General features: G+C 45.8%; 1 protein-coding gene across 2 annotated transcripts in view; it reads left to right on the top strand.

Annotated features, from left to right (window-relative positions):
- PCNX4 (pecanex 4) overlaps window positions 1-22061 on the top strand; it is a 45150-nt gene that overhangs the window by 7089 nt on the left and 16000 nt on the right. For both annotated transcript variants that reach the window (XM_040411208.1, XM_040411207.1), the window contains exons 3-9: window positions 36-782; window positions 2994-3173; window positions 4178-4671; window positions 6845-6945; window positions 7251-7373; window positions 11620-11983; window positions 17343-17446. In XM_040411208.1, the coding sequence (XP_040267142.1) occupies window positions 94-782; window positions 2994-3173; window positions 4178-4671; window positions 6845-6945; window positions 7251-7373; window positions 11620-11983; window positions 17343-17446 (2055 nt within the window). In that variant the 5' untranslated portion in view covers window positions 36-93. The remainder of the gene's footprint in view (window positions 1-35; window positions 783-2993; window positions 3174-4177; window positions 4672-6844; window positions 6946-7250; window positions 7374-11619; window positions 11984-17342; window positions 17447-22061) is intronic.

The raw sequence follows: 22061 nt of genomic DNA, 5'->3' as shown, positions 1-22061 counted from the left end.
AGTGGATATTTCACAGTGTTTTTGTTGTCTTTTAGATAATACCATTTCACCACGTAAAAAATGAAACCAAACCCAAAGCTGTGATTAAGAAGAATGGGTCCTGATGTTCCTTTACTAAATGATTACAAGCAGGAATTCTTCTGGAAACGTTTTCCCCAAACGGTCCTTGGCGGTCCTCGATTTAAGTTGGGTTACAGTGCCCCTCCTTACATATACATCAACCAAGTAATCTTGTTTCTGACACCATGGGTCCTGGGCGGTGTGGGCACTGTGCTGTACGAAGTCAACATCTTAGAGGATTACTATGCCGCCACGCTCTCGGCAGGACTGATGCTCATCGCCTCCTTTGTCGTTCAGCTTTTGAATCGCTACGCCCGCAGGAAGACTTCCACCGTAGAAAGACTTCAGAACCAAAACGCCCTCACAGATGAAGATGACTTTGACTTTTCCAGCTGCCTTGGCACAGAGACTGTGAAATTCATAATACCGGGCAAGAAGTTTATAGCAAACCTGATATTTCATTCTATCCTTGCTGGACTTCTGTGTGGACTGGGGACATGGTACTTGATGCCGTATAGGATCGGTTTGCTGTATGGAAACACGGGAGCAACAGTCATGATCTTTATTTTCGGCTGGGTAACGGTTTGCATAGGAGAATATTCTTTAATCATCAATTCAGCCACCGAGACGGCTACTTTTCATGCACAAGACACTTATGAAATCACCCCCCTTCTGAGACCGGTCTATATATTTGCTTTTATTGCTGTTGATCTTGCATACAGGTAAATTTTACTGTCAACGTGTGTCCCTTTCCTGCATTAGACAGTCTATGAGAAGAAAGACTGTGGAAGCACAACTGTCATGACATGGTGACATTATTAAAGGTTTATTCCCATCTCTGCCTTTCATGGCCGATATGGGAAGAACCACAGTATGCGCCGGCCAGGCCGAGTTACGGAAACGGCTCAGCAGCCTGCGCTATGCTGTTTCCGTAAATCCTTTTGCAGTGAATGTGAGCTATGCAGATAGCAGATTCACTGCTATGAGAGTTGTTGTGACTGCGAAGTGGCCAGCTTAGATGTTTCCATAACTCCAGCCACCCCGGCTGGCACCTACTTTGAAAGGCCAAGATGGGAATACCCCTTTAGGGGAAATCTGTGATCAGTATCCCAAGTTCTGATAGCTCCAGCGCATGCTAACGAGCCTCATATGCATGATCTCCCAGCCCTCCTGCCATTTTCAGGAGCTCGTGAATATGCGCTGGGGCTGTTCAGTACAAGAATTTAGCAAAACAGCCGAGGCAGTTAAAGAAAGTGACTGCAATTTGCTAAGGGGATCTGTCACTGTTTTGTGCTGGCCTTAGTTGGGGGAGCATAAAACTGGTGACAGATTCCCTTTAATAAGTGTGCAGGTGGAGCAGATTCTGTACAAGGAAGGAGGCCCTGTACCCCGTGCAGCCCCCTTGAAATGAACGGAGCGGACGGTCGCACATGCGTGTGACTGCTCCATTCATTTCTATGGGAATTCCAGAGATTGTCGAGCACTGTACTCCAGCGGCTCCGTTCATTGCAGGGGGGTACGGGGTCCCTTTTCTCATGATTGTTTGGGATCCCAGCGGTGGGACCCCCATTGATCTAAGTAGTTATCTCCTATCCACATTTAAGTTCCTTCGGAAAATGCTGAGTAAGTGGCACATTGGGAGAAGAAACTGATGTTGTCTGACAGTTGTCACATCTCCTCCAGTGATTGATGGCAAGAAAGCTTTTATTAGCCTTATACCACTATAAAAAAGCATCACTGTCTGATGACACTGACATTCCCGTCTCATAAAGGGATGCCATATCATCTTGAAGAGCAGATCTTGAGCAGTATGGATAGGTGGCACTGGTGTAGCAGAGTTGGGGAGGCAGTGTAGAAAAGCTGGAGATCCATTGTAGAAGAGCAGACAGCCCGGTGTAGTGGAGCTGTATGCACGAGGCAGCAGAGCGGCAGTTTAAATTCAACTTAGTTGAAATGAAGACCGCTGTAGCAGAGTTGATATTGCCGAGTAAACTGAAGACCAATGTAGCAGGGTTAAACTGCAGAACAGTGTAGCGGTGTTGATGTTGCAGAGTAAAACTGAAGACTGGTGAAGCAAAGCTAATGTATCAGAGTTAAAGGGGTTGTCTCTGGTATAATATTGATAAACCTATTTCCAGGACAACTGCGGGTCACTGTGCCGCCTCAACAAGTGAGATGACGAGCAAGTAATTTAGAAGAGGAAGTAGCGCTCACAGCTCTTCAAACAGCTGATTGGTGGGGGTGCCGCGGGTTGGACCCTTGCCGATCTGATACTAATGACATGTCCTGAGGATAGGTCATCAACATTAAAGCTGTGCACGACCCCATTAAATAATAAAAAGAAAAATAGTATCAGCTCACCGACATGAATGAAGGTTCAGTGCACGTGTCACTTAGTAGTGTGGATGCATGGCGGATGCTGGTGCCGGGTCCCAGGATAGACTGGAAAGGTTTCCAGCATCAGATATAAAGATAAAATCCAAGTTTATTAAGTATCCATTCAAAAAAAGTGGATTTTATCTTTGTATCTGATGCTGGAAACTTTCCTTGTCTACCGTAGCAGGGTTAAAGAGGAGCTGTCACCACTCCTGACATGTCTGTTTTAATAGCTTTATGTATTCCACATGTAAAACCAATTCTGGAGCATCTATTCTTATGTCTGTATGTTGTGCCAGTCCTGTATTATTCCTGCTTAGAAGTTATGAATGAATTGCTAGCAGTCTGCAGCAAGGGTAAAAAGGGGTGGTAACCAGTTGGGGGTGTGTCCCTGCACAGTCTGAAAAGGGCAGCACTGATTGGATAGAGTGAGACTGTGAAGGTACACCCCCCCAACTGGTTACCTCCCCCTGTGAACCTCGCCATACATTTGACGTTTTGTGGTTCTGATCTTGCACCTCCAAGATGATGACTTGTGAAATACTTTCTCTTTGCAGATTTATCACAACCGTTCCAGCTTTAGTTTTGGCCAACAAAGTCCTACACGTCGTCTTTTTGTTTCTGCCCTTTCTTTGGGCTCTGGGTATCCTACCACCTCTTGATGCCCTTGTTCTTTGGGGAATGGAGCAGATACTGGAATTTATATTGGGAGGGTCACCAATGTCCAGTAACTTAAGGTATGTAATATTCAGGAATCAAAATTCTTTATTTTTGTTTGCTATACAATAATTAATCGTAGACAAATTTTATTTTTTCGGATGAGCCTCTTTTGAGTTGTCATGAATGATAAATGACAAAAAAGATGAGACTTTTAAAGGTGTTGTCTGACCTTGGAGCTGACATCCCCTGGGGTCCTAACCCGTGCCCCATAACATAAAAACCTTTATTCATCTGTACATGGTCCCACCGCAGCTCCATTCCAAGCTGCTTAAGGTCCCCTGAAGGCCAGGAAGCCACTATGACTGCTAAGGCCTGTGATCGGCTGCAGCTGTCATGAGACCAAGCCACTTTCTGGTCCTATACGGACCAGAAACGGCTGTGAATTGACCAACAGCGAGACCGGGGACAGGCGAAGTGTTTTGTTTTTTATGTTCCTGGGCACAGATTAGGATTTAAGGGGTTGTCTGCTCCGAGGCCGGACAGCCTCTTTATTTTATACTCATTTGGGAGTCCTTCACACGCCCTCATCAGTCATGTGTATGTTAGGCACAGCCATAATATGTTCAGGCCACTGCGCCCTCTACACTTTGATTGCCAGGGCCAGGAAGTGAAATAATCATCAAGCCTGTCCGGTCCTGTCAATCAAAGTGCAGAGGGCGGAGCAGTTGCGGAGAGAGCGGAGCCTCTAGGTGCAGCGGCAATGCCCCCGTTGCTCCTAGAGGCTCATTTGCATGCATTAAAACCGGGCAAATATGAACATGGGTTCAACACAGATGCCTTCAGCTGCCAAGCGCACATGTAACAGGTCAGCCAGGGTCATAGGGACAGATCTGCTGACAGATGCCCTTTAATGTGTGGCAGGACACTGTCCCATGGTGGATGTCACACTTTACCGGTAGCAGGTCACTTTGAGCAACAGCATGATCTCCTGTATTGCACCTCAGATCTCTGCTGAATATATTGTATTTTTTACTTCATTGTTTTGCAGTCTCCAGTTTAGCTATATTCTGTATTTTTGCAGGTTGCTGGTCATGTTTGTGATATCAGTTGGGACAACCGTATCAGCGTATTTCATTCCAAACTCCATCGGCCTGGTTCTGTTCATTGCTGGACTTGGTTTTATTCTCAGTCTCAATTTAACCGAGATTGGACTTGTTCTCAAACATCATGTGAGGAAATCCACAAATAACTGTGATCCCTTCTTCTGGAGGATGACCTGGAAGGAACCCGTGATGTACTGCGTCATTCTTCTGTTGGTTCTGCTGGAGTCCAGCTTGTTACATCACTACTGTTATTCCAACTTCTCCTTACAGAGTCCTCAGGCCATTGTCGGATATTGTCTTATTATACTTTTAGCTTTTTTATGGATTCTCAAAGAAATTCAAGGTGCTTATATATTGGGGATTGTCAGGAATCCCTTTTTCCAAAATGACATCCGGATGCTAAACGTCTTCATGAAAAAACAAAGCCGATTACAAAAAGCAGCTCTTGTGAGGAGAATTTTGCTCATGCTGGGTAAGTGGTAGAAAGAAAATCGCATTGGTGGCAGGATTTGCTTTTTTTTTTGTGCCATAATTCTAGGTGATCTATGTGCCACCAAAAATTCTTGCATGGTGCCATATTAGAGATCCTCTGATGTCTTCTTCAAGGCAATGCGCCAACTGTAGTGGTTGCCAGGTTTTTTCGTACACAACTCCTGGGTGTCTCTTGGCATTGTTCCTGGGCTGCCATGCTATCATGCCTAGCGCTTACAGCAGCCTGGAAAAGGTTTGCAGCGGATCTCTTGGAAGTAGGGGGCTTTCGCACTGCATTTTTAGTTTGTGCTGGAGGTGTACATTGGGAGGATTTGCCGATGTACACATCCAGAGGGAGGCATGATTGGCAATAGATCGGAGAGTTGCCCACAAAGTATGCATGGAAGGCAGTGAGCTTTGGGCAAATGTACCCCAAAATTGGCGATTTATGGGATTAAGTGCTCATGCACACAACCATTTGTTAGGTCTGTATTCGATATGCATTTTTTACAGATCTGATGCAGACCCATTAGTTTCACTGTGTATGTTTGTTCCGCTGCCCCGCAAAAAAGGATAGAACATTTCCTATTCTTGTCTGTTTTGCGGACAAGGACAGCACATTTCTTCAAGAGTTAAAAAAGAAATGGTGGCATGCACTCAGCTGGTATCCGTGTTTTGCGAATACGCAAAATAGATACGGTCACGTGCATGAGTCCTTTAACACCAGTCTGAACAAGGTCCAAAATAAGCCTACACCCAATCCACAAGTCCACGATAATTGAATTGCTGTGATTTATAGGCTTTTTGAGGTGGTCATGGCGGCAGGGTTGTGCTGTATCGGGGGCCCTGTTTAAAGGTCCCAGGATATACTGGCAATTATGGAGATGCCTCCTATGGATACCAGTGTATAGGCATACAGTGCCAGCCATCACCCCTGGGCTGACATGTTAAAAATAAATGAGGTTATTTATCAATACCGGCGATTCATACGCCGGTCTTAATACCCCTGCTCTGGTGGTGAATGCGCCTAAGTTATGTAGAGGCACCGACCTCTGCATAACTTAGGGGCATGTTCTGGCGGCGTACAACATGCTTAAACGTACGCCAGCCTCCTTGCTAGTGTATATTTAAGCCAGGGATGTCCATCCTGCGGCCCTCCAGCTGTTTCAGAACTACAACTCCCAGCATGCTCTGACAGCCTACAGCAGGGTTTTTCAACAGCTGGAGGGCCACAGGTTGGGCATCCCTGATTTAAGCCATTTTCTATGCCAAATATTGGTATAGAAAAGGATAAATGAGACTGGCCTGTCCTTACACACCCACATCACGCCCCCTTTTTTCGGCACTGGCGTGACCAGCGTAAAGAAAGGGAAAAGTTGCAAGACATCTTTAAAACTAAATCTGCGCCTAATGTAGGTAAGTGGCGTATATTGGTTGATATATGACCCCCAAAATGTATGCCACCCAGAATACGTTTTTCACTGGATATGGATTGCTCTGTCCCGTACAGCATAAACGATATAGCAATGGGGACAAAAAAGGCCACTATTTTGGCCTCTGTTGAATGGGGGCCTATAGATGATATATGCGCTGGGTACTTTCTTGCCACTTATGACAAACAGATAATGCTACTTCAGTGTAAGGCTACTTTCACACTTGCGTTGTGAAGATCCGGCAGGCAGTTTCGTCGCTGGAACTGCCTGCCTTAACCGGAAATCTGTGTGCAAACAGATAGCATTTGTAGATGGATCCGGATCCGTCTAACAAATGCATTGAAACACCGGAACCGGATCCGGCATTCCGGCAAGTGTTCCGGAATTTTGGACGGAGAAAATACTGCAGCATCCCGTAAGATTGACTGAACTGAAGACATCCTGATGCATCCTGAACAGATTGCTCTCCATTCAGAATGCATGGGGATATACCTGATCAGTTGTTTTCCGGTATTGAGCCCCTAGGACGGAACTCAATGCCGGAAAAGAATAACGCTAGTGTGAAAGTGCCCTAAATCTGCCATAAATAAAGCTTTGGGGGTGTGCAGATCTTCATTATTTCTAATTAAATTAAAAGCAGAATATGATCGCTTTTGTTGTCTAGCACTTTCCTAAAACATTGCTTTCTATTAAAATTTATTTCCAATGTATTAATTGAATTTTTATTTTACTTTATTTCAGTCTCCCCTTTTGCAATGGTAGCTTACCTCTCTTTGGACACATCACTGTATAACCTGCACTCGGTGTCAGTCTGCATTGGCTTCACAAGGGCTTACAGGATGGTAATGTATCATTTTGATTCAACCATGCTGACTGGTGGGTTTGTTGAGCTGCTGATAGTACCTGGTCCTGGCCGCTCTGTGACCATTTAAAACTCTAAAGTCTCATGATATTGTCACTTTAAAGAGGACCTGTCTTGATACATTTTACCTGCACTGACACACTGTAGCAAATTATCTGGCCATCAAAGATGTTTTTGTTGCCCCTGAATGAATGGATTGAGCTACAGGCTTTGGATTTTGTAAGTGCAGAAGATGGTGCTGGTTGCTCCTGCTGACACAGTTATCCTCGTCCTGCTTTCTTTCAGATCTGGCAGAATACAGAGAATGCCATGCTTGAGATGGTCGTTGTGTCTATTGTACAACTGTTGGTGTTTAACACAAATGTGTGGTGGAACGTCGGGCTGGATACTGGCATACGACTAATTTTGGTGAGTTTGCAAGCCATAGCTGGTATGTGGGGTGTAACACATTGTAACACTTCACTCTCCTGTCTGATCCTACATAGGGCATGGAAGGATGCTGATAGAACCGTGAGTGGTACAGATGCCAAGGAAACTGTATGGCAACAGATTAGTCTTGTGCACGGGTCTTAAAGTGGATCTGTCACCTCTCCTGACATGTCTGTTTTGGTATCTACTTACATTCCCATGTAGTAACAATTCTGGGGCATCTATTCTTATGACTCTATGTTGTGCCTTACCTCTATTATTCCTGCTAGAAGCTAGAAATGAATTACTAGCAGTTTGCAGTGAAGGTCCAGCTGGGTGATATTCAGCATGCCATCTCAGTGCAGTGAGCATGACGAACCGCACATGCATGTGTTCACTGCACAGAGAGAGAAACAGGCTGTACAGAAAGCTGAAAGCAACATGTACGCTCGTCCTGCCAATTATAGAACTGCTGGGGGACAGTAACAATCAGAAGTTCTGATGCCAGAACTGGTATTTTTGTTTTCTGTTGGATCGTTCGTGGCATCCAGCGCATCACTTTAGATGCCAGATGTCTTGTAGCACCAGACCGAAAAACCTAGCTTGCAGTGTTTTTTCTATCTGGCGCTTTCAGGCTATGAACGTCAACTGTCCGGCTTCCAGTTCCAGTCTAAAAAAAACTGGCTGAACACAACTGATATATGTGCACCCAGCCTCAAAGAGATTATCCAGGTCTGTACCTAAGACATCTCTTTCAGCTAACCTATGGAGAGAAGACATTTTGAGCAGTATTTACCCTCCTGTCTCTGCGCCGATTGCGCCTGGGATCACATAACAGCTTTAATAGCCATCGGCGCTTCCTCTGACATTGCAACCGGATGTGCTCCTCTTTCTTCCTGTTCATCTCATTATGCAGCTGAACAGGAAGACACAGGAGCACATCCAGTTATGGGGTCCCGTGATTCTACACACCATCGCAGAATTGGTGGAGTGACGGATGGGTATGTACTGCATAGCGTGTCTTTACAGGTTAGCTGAAAGAGGTGTTTTTGGTACAGGCCTGAAGAACCCTCATTGGGAAACACTGCTCTAGCTGATCACCCAGACCTGGAGTTTGCAAAAAAAGAAAAATGTGTGTATATATATATATATCCAGAAAAAAGAGCGGCACACCGATAGATAAAAGCAAGTGAACCCTTTATTCACCCAGGTGGTGCAACGTTTCGGCTCCAAACATGAGCCTTCTTCAAGCAAAGATACAACTCAAATGATGGCAATTATATAAGGGAATCAATCTACATACAAGTCATGTGATCACACTCCACCCAGTGGGTGTGTTACAAATTGTGACAATAATATGATGAAAAAAATACAGTGACACATAGTGACATTGATAAAAATACATATCATAAGGCAAGAGACCATGCATGCCATGTATATCCAAAGATAGTGCAAAGTGTATATCAATCAGATACAAAAAACTTGATCGGATGATATATCAAAATAGTTATGTGTCATGCGGGGGGAGGATCAGAGAAGTGATATCGCAGACATACCCGATCAGCAGGGAGGCTCATTCAATGCCGCTGTTTCGGCGTTGTAGACATCTCATTGCGCAGGCGTGGCGCAGCACCAATCGGAGACTGAGGACGAACGGGGAACGGCTGAGCGTCATCAGAATAGGCCGGCGCTCATACGTCACCCAGACGTCATTCTGTTCAGCCTCGATGTATTCCTCCTGGCGCATGCCCGGTGAGAGACCTTACTCAGAGCGCCATTTTGGTGACTGGAAAAGTGCCCATAAATCATAACTCGGTGTACCGCATCCAACCTACTACTAAATCGGGTATTAGCAGCTTGACAAGGCAGTGAACACCCCTATGATCAGGGTGTCCACATACCCAACCCAGGCAGAAACCCACCGCAACCACGGAACCCGCAGTATCTGCAGGGGTATCGCCAAGGGTATCCAGCCGCCGTCTTACCCGAGAGGGATCTCCTCTTGTAGGTACATAGATGCCACAGAGTACGGATAAGTCATTATATGGTATTAAAAAATTGCTCCATCAGGGCTGTTATACCAAAAAAGACCAGTCCTGTGGTGCCCGCCATACCAAGCAAAATGAGATGTAAAAAATGCAATAATATATATAAGCAAGATACATAGTGTGTATTAGAATGACCCCCTCCTGTGGTATACTGCGTACATTCCATCCCCCTTGGTGCTGAGAATGGGTGATCTATAAAAGAGAGAAAAAAAATGTTAAAGCAAGAAAAAGTTGAGCTATATAACTCTGAGTGTGTACACAATTCGCTGAATTACATCCAGCCTGACACAGGAGGCAAACCAACCCTCACAAGACATCCCCAAAATTGTACTCAACGTTTAAGCCATTAGGTTTCAAGCTGTCCAACTTATGGATCCAGGTGAGTTCTCTACGTTTAAGTATCCGGGACCTGTCACCACCTCGTCTGGGTTGAGGTATGTGATCAAGGATCCAACACCTCAGATCACCTTCCTTGTGCTTAGCCTCAGTAAAGTGCTTGGATACCGGTAAATCCAACCGTTTTTTCCGGATACTCAAGCAGTGATTATTGAGGCGGGTCTTTAGCTCAGTCGTCGTTTCACCTACATAGAGCAGATTACACGGGCAAGATAACACATAGATGACGTGTCACTGTATTTTTTTCATCATATTATTGTCACAGTTTGTAACACACCCACTGGGTGGAGTGTGATCACATGACTTGTATGTAGATTGATTCCCTTATATAATTGCCATCATTTGAGTTGTATCTTTGCTTGAAGAAGGCTCATGTTTGGAGCCGAAACGTTGCACCACCTGGGTGAATAAAGGGTTCACTTGCTTTTATCTATCGGAGTGCCGCTCTTTTTTCTGGATCCATTTATCGGGGTAGGAAGTCCATTCCCCTTGGGACGTGCACCCGTACTTTTTCTTTTTAGCCAGTGCCGCCATTTTGTTCTTTAACTATATATATTGTAGGGATTTACTCTGGTAGGCAGGGTAAGCGGACGCAATACAGAGGCAAAACCACGGATGAAAAGCAAAAGTCAGTGTTTATTCACACAAAAAGGCAGAAAAGAAACACAATACTTGGCAGGGCCCTGGTGTTAATTCACACCGCAGGAATCCTTGTGTTAATTCACACCGCAGGAATCCTTGTGTTAATTCACACCGCAGGAATCCTCGTGTTAATTCACACCGCAGGAATCCTCGTGTTAATTCACACCGCAGGAATCCTCGTGTTAATTCACACCGCAGGAATCCTCGTGTTAATTCACACAGCAAAAGTCCGCAGAACTCAAAAAACACGTCACCTGGCGGTCCACAGCCGGCTTTAGGGCGCCTGGCTTCCAGCTGGCAGCTCTCATGTGGCTCTCAGCCTTGCAGTATGGCAGAACTCCTCAGCTCCCAAAACACAGAGCTCCACTCTCACTTGGAGGAACATACCACACCCAGCCCAGAACCTGGCCTGGACGTAGGGAACAGCCACCCACCCTGCTCTTTGGCTGCTCCCAATAAGAACTGGCCCGGATTGGCTTTACAGCCACACTAAGTAAAACAGTGTCAGTGAGCACTAGCTGCCGCTGACACAGAAAATTATCGGTTCTTATCTCACCGAGGCCAGGAAACAGTCTAAACAGCAGCCAAAGTTATGCATAACTTTGGAACAAGTTCGCAGGAACATAGATACCAGATAAAAACACTTTGCCCTTCTAGGCAGTAACTTTACATAAGGTTACCTGAGCTATGTACTTCAAAATCCAAACACAAGGGGATCAGTCTTTGCACAGCCTGTAGGTCATGCAGTTTCCAGGAACTGACCCTGAATGAGGCTCTCAGCCCTGTGTTATCTCCACAGTAATGAGCCCAGCAACTGCACCTGGGTTCATTTCAGGCTAGGGGATAATGTGTACTGGAGTGGGAGGGAATTACAGGTACCTATACCAATCTACCTACTATTCCATAAAAATCCAGGCACATGAAATACTTTAAACAAAAATGCCTCAGCAAACTACACTTTGCTGAAACAATCACACATATGAGCATTCTGGGTGAGATATACTCCCCCTCCAACACTTTGCTAGCCACCATGTTACAATATGTATATATATTTTTCTCATACTATTCCATACTGATTGATGATCATTGATACTACATCCAGTTTTCATCGTTATCCTGAATTGTCGATGTGTAACTTAACCTATGGCCATCTTCCTCAGGTTGCTATAATACGTGACCGACTATGTCAGCTCGTCTCCAAGCTGCAGTTTGCATTGACCGTTCTGCTGACGTCCTGGACGGAGAAGAAACAAAGGCGGAAATCGACGAGCAGTCTGATCACAGTGAACATCATCTTCTTCCCCGTGGTGCTGACCTTCATTATCCTCTCTGCTCTGCTCTCCTCACCTTTACTGGCACTTTTCACTTTGCCCGTCTTCCTGGTTGGATTCCCTCGACCTATCCGCAGTTGGCCAGGAGCTGTAGGCGCTGCAGCTTGTGTCTGTCCCGATACAGTCTATTACCAGCAAATGGTTCCAGGCTTTGCTGCCGCACTGCAATCTGCGTTTGCTTCAGGTAGTCTCGGTGAGTATCATCATATGGGTGCTAAACAATGGAATTTACCTGTAATAGTTCTTGTATCTCCTAAAAAATATTTTGGTCAATATAAAGGGTAGGTTGTTGGGTTCCAAGAGCCATAACAATTTTTTTTTACGGGGCTGGTTGTATTCTTTAATGGCACCATGTAATGTACTGTATAATGTATTGAAAAACGTGAGAAAGAATGGTGGTGTCTAATGCCAGAAAAATTCAATTTCCACCTTTCTTTTTTGGGTTTACTCTGTGAGGAAAACGACGTGTTCTTTTTAGTCCCAGGATCAGTAGCATTAAATTTAAGGCAATATTTTAGAGTTTTTAGTTTATGTTTTACTACTTAAAGGGGTTGTCCCTCAAAAAATATTCTACAGTTTACAAACCAGTACCTGGATTTGAATACTTTTGTAATTGCATGTAATTAAAATTTTTGCATAGCCACTGAGTTATTCAATAACATGTATCTGTATAGCGCCACCTGCTATTCGTTTTTTTTTCTTATTTCTTTGACCTGTTCACTGAGATGGCCGCACATGCTCGGTTTCATCCTTCAACTGCCTCCTGAGCTGTGTTAGGCAGAGCTGAGACACGCCCCCTTAGCTGCAGCAGAAAGGACACTCCCCCTGAGCTGTCAGCTGATATAAATCTAGCAGAGCAATGAATGAGGAGATCTCTGGATCCATGTGAGGTACAGGGCTGGTTATAGCTTCGTTAGAAAGAGACTGTCATGTCCTATATGATGTCTGATCTTCATTTTTTACATTACTTATGGGAGAACCCCTTTAATAACCTTTTTTTAAAAGCTAATTTTTCCTGATCACTTTATTTTTCTGTCGATGGAGTTTTGTGACTACTTGTTTTTTATGGGCTGGTTTTATTGGAACTTTTTTTTACATCACATTAGATTTTATCACATTTAAAAAAAACAAAACATAGACAATTTATTAAAACTGGTGTCAAGGAAAACTGGCTTAGTTGCCCATAGCAACCAATCAGATCCCACCTTTCGTTATCCAAAGGAGCTCTGAAAAATTAAAGGTGGAATCTGATTGGTTGCTATGGGCAACTAAGCCAATTTTCCTTTGCACCAGTTTTGATAAATCTCCCCAATAATGTTTATGCTATGTCCATCTTTTCAACTGTTTTTCACTGCCCCCAATGCATCTAAAATGTCCATGTTAAGCATCTTTTCCAGTTTACTATTGTTTTGCACCTACACCTTCCAGGCCGTATTCACACTGCGTATTTTGGCACCAGATTCCACCCCACAAATCCGGCTGATCTGCTCCATCTTTGGATGGTGACCAACTGGGTTTAGCAATCCTTTCTGTTCTACTGCAGACAAGTTAGGGGGGGGGGGGGGGGGGCTCCTGCTGCAGCCAGTTATCATACAATTAGACACAGGTCGGTGAGGAGGAAGCAGACATGGCTGATCTCCTGGGATTTTCTTAAATATAGTTATCAGTTTTAAAGGTCATCAGTATCTGATTGGTGGGGTTCCGGCACCCCTGCCAATCAGCTGTTTGAGACAACGATGGCAGAAGCGCCATGGCCTTCTCTCAGCTCACCAAGCCTTGTATAGCGGCTGTGCTTGGTATCGCAGCTCACCATTCACTTCAATGGGGCTGAGCTGCTCCTAGGCCAAGTGACGTCACTGACCTAGGAAAAGCTGAGAGAAGGCCGCGTTGCTAGTGTGAGCGCCAGTGCCTTCTCAAATAGCTGAACAGAGTTGTGGGTGTCGGACACCCACCTGTTCTGATTCCAGAGGATAGGTCATAGTGTGAGGGAAAATAGGGCCAAAAAAGATGAAGCAAGGAATTTACTTTTCTGTGTTTAGTATAACGTGAAAATCTTGTTCACCTTCATTAAGTAATTCTACCAGCAACTTCGAGCCCAGAGGGATCACTGCTTATACCTAGGGCAGTGGCCGCCCTTCCTTAGGCCTCTTTCACACGGCCGTTTTTTTTTCCCGTTTTGCGGGCCGTTTTTTGCGGTCCGTATACGGAACCATTCATTTCAATGGTTCCGCAAAAAAAACGGAATGTGTTCCGTATGCATTCCGTTTCCGTATTTCCGTTTTTCCGTTCCGTTTAAAGATAGAACATGTCCTATATTTGGCCGCAAATCACGTTCCGTTGCTCCATTAAAGTCTATAGGTCCGCAAAAAAACGGAATGCATACGGAAATGCATCCGTATGTCTTCCGTATCCGTTCCGTTTTTTGCGGAACCATCTATTGAAAATGTTATGCCCAGCCCAATTTTTTCTATGAAATTACTGTACACTGTATATGCCGAACGGAAAAACGAAACGGAAACACAACGGAAACAAAAAACGGAACAACGGATCCGTTTAAAACGGACCGCAAAACACTGAAAAAGACATACTGTTGTGTGAAAGAGGCCTAATCCAGTGCATGTCCGTGTAATATACGGAGGCCAGAGGTCTTCTAGATGTTCTCTTTTACAGCATTTCTCCGCTACAGTTAAGAGATCGGGGTCCCAACTGGAGGACTCCCCTCCAATAGGACATATAAAAGTGGACTGGCCAAAGCGGAGAACCGATTTAATGATGCCATCCCATAGTGATTGTTCTCCTGTTTTCCTAGACTCCACAAGGGCAAATGTGCCTTATTATGTAGTAGGCGGATAACTGGATGAAAACCTCTGTGGGAGCTGTAATAGAGGTCCTTAGTCAGGGGCTAGGCAGGTTTAGCCTAATAGATACCAAAACTGACTTTCTAACGCCCTGGACGACTCACCGACATATCATTATGTGGTTTTGAGTTAAGATCCTTAGCAGATTACGTTTGAACATTTTTAAAGCTATAGTTGCAAAAAATGTAAAATGGACGCCGGCCTACGCCCTGGCGTTTGATGAAAGAGAACGACTTTTATGTCCTTTGTTTTCTGAATGGTTTACTGGCGTCTCCATGGAGGGTTGCCACAGCACACGAGGGAAGTATGACAATCAGGCAGGAACACTGCTCTCGTGTTTCCAGTCATGTCCTCGATGCTAGGAATGGCAGCCGCACAGATTGTATTACACCCAGAGGACTCCGCTCACACAGCGAGCAACGTTACAAAGCTGGATGGTGGATTTTCTTCTAGACGTCTTGTAGTTTAGGTCTGTTCCCATGAACTGACCTTCATAGCACACCTGCACATTACACAGAGGACCTGCTGCGCTGTCCATAAAGTCTCACTGCTTATTTAATGGGAACCCGTCACGCTGAACATGAAGTCCGATCAGCATGTTATAGAGCAGGACGAGCTGAGCAGTATAATGTATCCATTTTAATCCTTTCTATGCCTAGGAGTCCAATAGGTGGTTCTGTAAGTGACTGACAGCCTTAGCCCTCACGCACATGGCCGCATCCATTTTGCGGTCTACAAATTGCGGATCTGCAAAATTCAGATGCGGTCCGTCTCCCGTCCGCTTTTTTAATGTTGTTTTTTTTTTTTGCAGACCAATTGACTTTACGGATATATTCTGTCCATTTGCAGAAACGTCCGTTCTGCAAATTTTATTTGGCGCAATGGGTCTGCAAAAATGCGGATGCAACACGAAAGGTATTTTGTGGATCCACAATTTGCAGTGGTGTGCATGAGGCTGATAAGACCACCCACAGCACCCCAAAGCCCAGAATGAGCAGAGATTGAAGAGGACCTCTCATGTCTGTTTTAATAACTACTTTCATTCGCCAAGCATTAAGCATTCTGGAGCATCTTTTCATACATTGAGTTGCGCCGTTCCTCTAGCATTCCTACTAGAAGTGTATTGATAAAAGTACAATCAGGTGTTCCCAGTTTGCACAGTCCACCACAGGCATCATTGATTGGGTAGTGTTGGAATGTGTAGGACTCCACACCCCCTTTCCAACTTGTAGCACCCAGTTGTACCTTTATTCATAAACTTCTTGTAGGAATAGTAGAGGATCGCCACAACACAGTTATATAAAATAAAAAATATGCTCCAGAATGGTTATTAGATGGGGAATACAAGTAGTTACTAAGACAAATATGTCAGGAATGGTGACAGGTCCACTTTAAAATGATTTTAAAAAAAATTCAATTTATACTGAATCTTTTTGTTTGTTCCAAATACCCCCACCTTTTATCCTGAGGTGTTTGGACTTTTCTTTGTTTTTCTTAGTATTCTGTTACAGCATTAAATTGTATTTGTTTGACCTGTGGTAACTTTTATTGCTTGCGACTTCATTACCTTTCCTTGTTCGTATAGACAGTGTTGCTTATTTGTGTAGATGTTTGCGTATTGTGTATGACACCCTTTTCATATGTACAGAGCCCTGGAATAAATGTCACTATTATAATAATAATAATAATCATCATCATAACCCAGGGATATTAGTACTGTATTATACAAATGTCTGTTGGGGGTGTGCGGTGTATATTTTAATTGTTTTTAACTATGTCTGTGCTGGTTCTTTTTGGTTTATTTTGCTCTAATAGTTGTTTCTACATTTATTGACTCAGCAGTATTCACTGTAAATATACAGTAATACCCTATATTTCTTTTTTTTGGTGTATGACCTCATTATTTGTGATGGTTTCAGCACCATTTTATATATATTTTTGCAGGTGCCCACCCTCAGTTTTTCTTTACTTGCACTCACTCTTTTCCCACAGAACTAACTTTCAATCTGCTCAGCTCCTCCTGCTGTATAATATGCTGCCTGCGGATTGCACTGCATGTTCAGTATAACAGATTCCCTTCAATATAGGTTCATTCGTTTTCTCCCAGCATACATACATAGAGAGTTGTCAGATGGACATAAGTAGCAGTCCTGTCCTGTAATTGGAAATGTTGATGATCAGTCTATGGATTGGACAGTTTAAAGGGCATCTGTCAGCAGATTTGTTGGCTGACCTGTTACATGTGCGCTTGGCAGCTGAAGGCATCAGAGCTGCGGAAAATGAAGTTTTAATATATGCAAATGAGCCTCTAGGAGCAACGGGGGCGTTGCCATTACACCTAGAAATTCTACTTTGATTGACCGGGGCGGGCAGTGAAAGCATCATCATGCCTGGCCCTGTCAATCAAATTGTTGAGGGTGTGGCAGTTGCAGAGAGAGCAGAGCTTCTAGGTGTAATGGTAACGCCCCCATTGCTCCTAGAGGCTCATTTGCAAATATTAAAACATCATTTTTCTCAGTAATGAGGGCACATATGAACATGGGACCAACACAGATGTCTTCAGCTGCCAAGCGCACATGTAACAGGTCTGACAGTGTCATAGGTACAAATCTGCTGACATATGCCCTTTAACAGGTGGAGAGTTTTGTATGTGACACTCAACCCATGTTTGTTTTTGTTTTTTTACTATTCCAGGTTTTGTTACTCCGGGATCACATTTCCTTTGCCGTTTTCAGGACCGACTAATATGGCTGCTGATACTTGAAAGAGGCTACAGTTATTGCTGCATAAACATAAAGGTAAATTTTTTCATGCATTTAAAGGGTATGTGCGACCTAAAAGAGGAATTCCGTAGGGATATGGCAGTTAAAGGGGTGGTCCCACAATGGACACTTCTCACCTATCTGCAGGATAGATGATAAATGTCTGATCGGTGGGGTACCCACTACTGGAGTACTGCTTTCTCCGCACTGAGGAAGGGTTTAAGTGGAGCGTGACTCCAGCTTGCGTCCTGCCACTCCAATGCCTATTGGGCTGTCGGGGGTTGGCTGAGATGTAAGGATATGTTGTAGAACCTTCACAATGGTTCTGCCCTGGAAAAAGTCAGTGGCAGCACCGTATACACAACATATTCACGCTACAAAATAATGGTTGTAACCCCTTAAAGAGGTATTCTAGTTGTTTGACGTTACCCCCTATCCACAGGATAGGGGATAACTATTTGATCGGTGGGGATTCTACCACTGGGACCCCGTTGATCACAAGAACGGGGGCCCCGTAACCCCTGAAATGGAGAGGCCGGTACAGTGCTCAGCTTTCTCTAGAATTCCCATATAAATGAATGGCGCAGCCGCATGCACGCCCAACTGGCCACTCTGTTCGTTTCAGGGGGGCTTCAGGGGAGTCCTGCCAAAAGGTAGTAGGAACAAAGTAGTTTCAGTAATTTTTTCTGTAACTTTTAATTCAAAGGTTTTTTTTATTTTTATAAAACATAAATTTGGTATCCATGTCATTGTGCTGACCCGTAGTATAAATCACATTTGGAAGGCAGGCAGTAAGGAATAAAATGACGGGAAGAGGATTTAAAAAAAAGCAGTAATAGTTGCTCCAGACAATTTAATGTCTAAGAGGGCTACAAAATGTCTCCTTCCTCATCGAAGACGGACGTTAGTCACAATGAATATACTTGACTGGCTGACCCAGATTAGCAGGTGCCTGTGACTAGCATTGTGGGAAAAGATTCTCTGTTCTCAGTGAAAAAATTGATTTTTGTACTTACCATAAAATCCTTTTCTCGTTTGATGCATTGGGGGACACAGCACCATGGGTATATGCCTGGCTGACACTAGAAGGGAAAAGTGTTGGCTCCACCCAGATGGGCTATACCCTCTACACAGACACTAAACTAACCAGTTGGTACTAAAGCAGTAGAAGCACCAAAATCTAGAGCGATAAGTGAAGCCAACATGTCCTAAACCAGAAAGAGGACCAATATCGCAAAGTCCCGGGAAACCAAACAAAGAGAAAAAACAAGGGATCTGTGTCCCCCAATGCATCCAACGAGAAAAGGATTTTACGGTACATACAAAAATCTATTTTTCTCGTGAATGGCATTGGGAGACACAGCACTATGGGACGTCCCAAAGCAGTCCCCTAGGGTGGGAAGAAACAGCCATGCGAAAAACCTAGCGCACAGCCGCTGGCAGAACCTTGCGATCCAAACTAGCATCAGCAGAGGCCAATAAATGGATGTGGTAAAACCTGGAGATGGTGTGAACTGAGGCCCAGGTGGCGGCTTTGCAGACCTGGGAGGCAGAGGACAGATGCCGGACCGCCCTAGTGGAGTGAGCGGTCAACCGGAAAGGGGGATCACGACCCTTTGCCACATAGGCTTCCTTGACAGCCGACTGAATCCAACGGGAGATGGTAGCTTTAGAGGCTTGTAAACCCTTACGTGAGCCCTCAGAGACGACGAAGAGAGAGTCAAAACAACGGAAGGACTCCATTAACTGGAGATATAGCCGGAGCGCCTGAACCACATCCAGACGGTGGAGAGATCGCTCTCTGGGAAGAGAGGGGTTGGGACAGAATGAAGGCAGGACAATCTTCTCATTAATATGGAAGGAGGAAACCACCTTGGGAAGAAAGGAGGGGACTGGGCGAAGGACAACCTTGTCATGGTGCAAAACCAAAAAGGGAGACCGGCAAGAGAGTGCCAACAGCTCAAAGACTCTGCGAATGAAGGTAATCGCGACTAGAAAGGCAACCTTAAATGAGATGTAAGAAAGGGAGATCTCTATCAAGGGCTCAAAGGGAGAGGACTGAAGGGCATCTAAGGCCAGATTCAAATCCCATGATTCCACTGGAGAACGGAATGGAGGGACGCAATGAGCCACATCCTGAAGGAAGGTTTTCACTTGGGAACGAGAAGCCAAGGGCCTTTGGAAAATAACAGACAAGGCCGAGATCTGGCCTTTGAGGGAGGACAGGCGGAGACCTTTCTCAAGGCCTGCCTGAACAAAGGCAAGGATCCTAGGGACGGAAAAAAGGAGAGGGTGAACCTCGCCAGATTCACACCAGGCAAAATAAGCCTTCCAGGTATGCTGGTAAATCCTGGCCGACTGTGGTTTACGTGCATGAAGCATAGTTTGGATGACTGACTCGGAGAGGCAGCGGAACCTCAGGACCGCGGTTTCAACAGCCATGCCGTTAAATGAAGCCGAGATAAACTCGGGTGGAACAGCGGACCTTGCGAAAGGGGGTCGGGACGCAGTGGTAGCCGCCAAGGAGCGTTGGCGAGCAGGAAGACAAGATCTGCGTACCACGCCTGCGGGGCCAGTCCGGAGCCACCAATATGGCCGGGACCCGAGCCGTTTTGAGGCGTTTGAGTACCCGAGGAATAAGCGGAAGGGGAGGGAAGAGATACAGGAGACTGAATTGGGACCACGGGGGCACCAAGGCGTCTACCGCAAGAGCCTGAGGATCCCGAGACCTGGCGACGAAAATCTCTTGTATCAACCACTGACCCTGGGCGTTGAGAGACCCGAAGGCAGCCCCCCCGGTGGAGATCACCCGCCAACCGGGGGGAAGGAAGTATCTGCCGAGGGAGATGGTTCGGGGATTCAGCCACCAATGTAAGTTCTGGCGGACCTGAGGGGAAGGAAAATCGGGCGATCGAGGCCTGGCGGGGACTTGTTCCACCGGGCAAGAATTGAGAGCTGAAGGGACCGGGTGTGGAATTGGGCATAAGGAACTGCCTCAAAGGCGGCAACCATCTGTCCAAGAACGCGCATGCACGCCTTGATGGACAGAGGAGACTGCTCGCGAAGCCGAGCCACCCATGACTGGAGAGCCACTATCTTGTCCTGGGGAAGGAACACTCATCTAAGGCGAGTGTCGAGGACTATACCCAGGAAATCCATCCTCTGGCTGGGAACAAGGGAGGACTTGGAGTGGTTCACCAGCCAGCCGAACTGGAATAGCACGGACAGGGTGATGTGAAGGCTGGACAGGTTGTTCTCCCGGGACGAAGCCTTCACTAGAAGATCGTCCATGTAGGGTATTACTGCAACTCCCCTGGCACGAAGAAGTGAGACGAGGGGAGCCAACACCTTTGTAAAGACCCTCAGGGCAGACGCCAGGCCGAAGGGCAATGCCACAAATTGAAAATGCAGAGAACCTACCACGAAGCAAAGGTACCTTTGATGAGACAGAGCTATGGGGACATGCAGATAAGCATCCCGGATGTCGATGGACGACAGAAACTTGCCCACCTTGAGGGAAGCAATCACCGACCTGAGGGAATCCATGCGAAAGTGACGCACTTAGAGAAAATAATTGAGTGCCTTCAGATCCAAAATGGGGCGATGATAACCGTCCTTCTTGGGAACAGTTAAGAGATTGGAGTAGAACCCCTGAAAATGTTCTGAGGTCGGGACAGGAACAATCACTCCATGTGCGTGAAGGGAATGAATGGCCTGAAAAAAAGCAACCGCCTGGGAGGGGGACCTGGGCGGCGACAATTGGAAGATACAGCCTGTGGGAAGGGCAGAAAATTCTATTTTTGTATCCGGAGGAAACTACCTCCAGAACCCAGGCGTCGTCCACGCTTGCGCTCCAGTGATCCTGAAAGGAGAGCAAATGACCGCCCACTCGAGGAGACAACTCGAGCGGGAGAAAACAGTCATGCAGATGATGTCTTTGCAGACTGGGGTTTGAAAGGCTTAGGGAGGGTGTGCCAGGAGGGCTTGGCCTTGAAGGAAGGACAAACAATCTTTTTGTCCCGATGGGAGGAGGAGTCCCGAAAGGAGCGAAAACTCTGTGATCGTGAGGTAGGCATTGGACGGCGGGGACGGTTCTGGGGCAGGAGAGAACTTTTCCCACCCTTGGCCTACCACCTCCATGCACTTCCCAAAAAGCCTACCACCCAGGAAGGGTAGCGAAACAAGCTCCTTTTTGGAGGCGGCATCCGCCGCCCAGCAACGAAGCCAGACCGTGCGGCGAATGGCCACAGTTAGCGGCCGCCCTGCTAGCGCAGCGTGTCGATTCCAGGGAAACGTCACAAAGATACCAGGATGCCTGGAGTAGATGAGAGGCAAGGAGATGGAGCTCCTCCAGAGTAAAATCCCGGGGCAAGGACCGAACAAGCTGTTTGGCCCAGACCACGCAGGCCCTTGCCATCCATGACTCGGCAAAGGCGGGACGTATAGCAGAACCCGCTGCCACGAACGCAGACTTGAACAAGGAGTCTAGCTTCTTATCTAGCGGATCAGGCAAGGAAGCCGCGCCGGCCAAAGGAAGGGTGGTGGCCTTGGCAAGACGGGCCACCTGTGGATCTACCTGAGAAGAGACAGAGCACATAGTAATAAATGGACTCCTCTAGAAAGGGAAAGAGGACGTCCGAACTCTTGGCAG

This window comes from Bufo bufo, chromosome 11 (genome assembly GCF_905171765.1).
Source record: "Bufo bufo chromosome 11, aBufBuf1.1, whole genome shotgun sequence".
Classification (NCBI taxonomy): Eukaryota; Metazoa; Chordata; class Amphibia; order Anura; family Bufonidae; genus Bufo; species Bufo bufo.
This window is presented reverse-complemented; position numbering and strand designations above follow the sequence as displayed.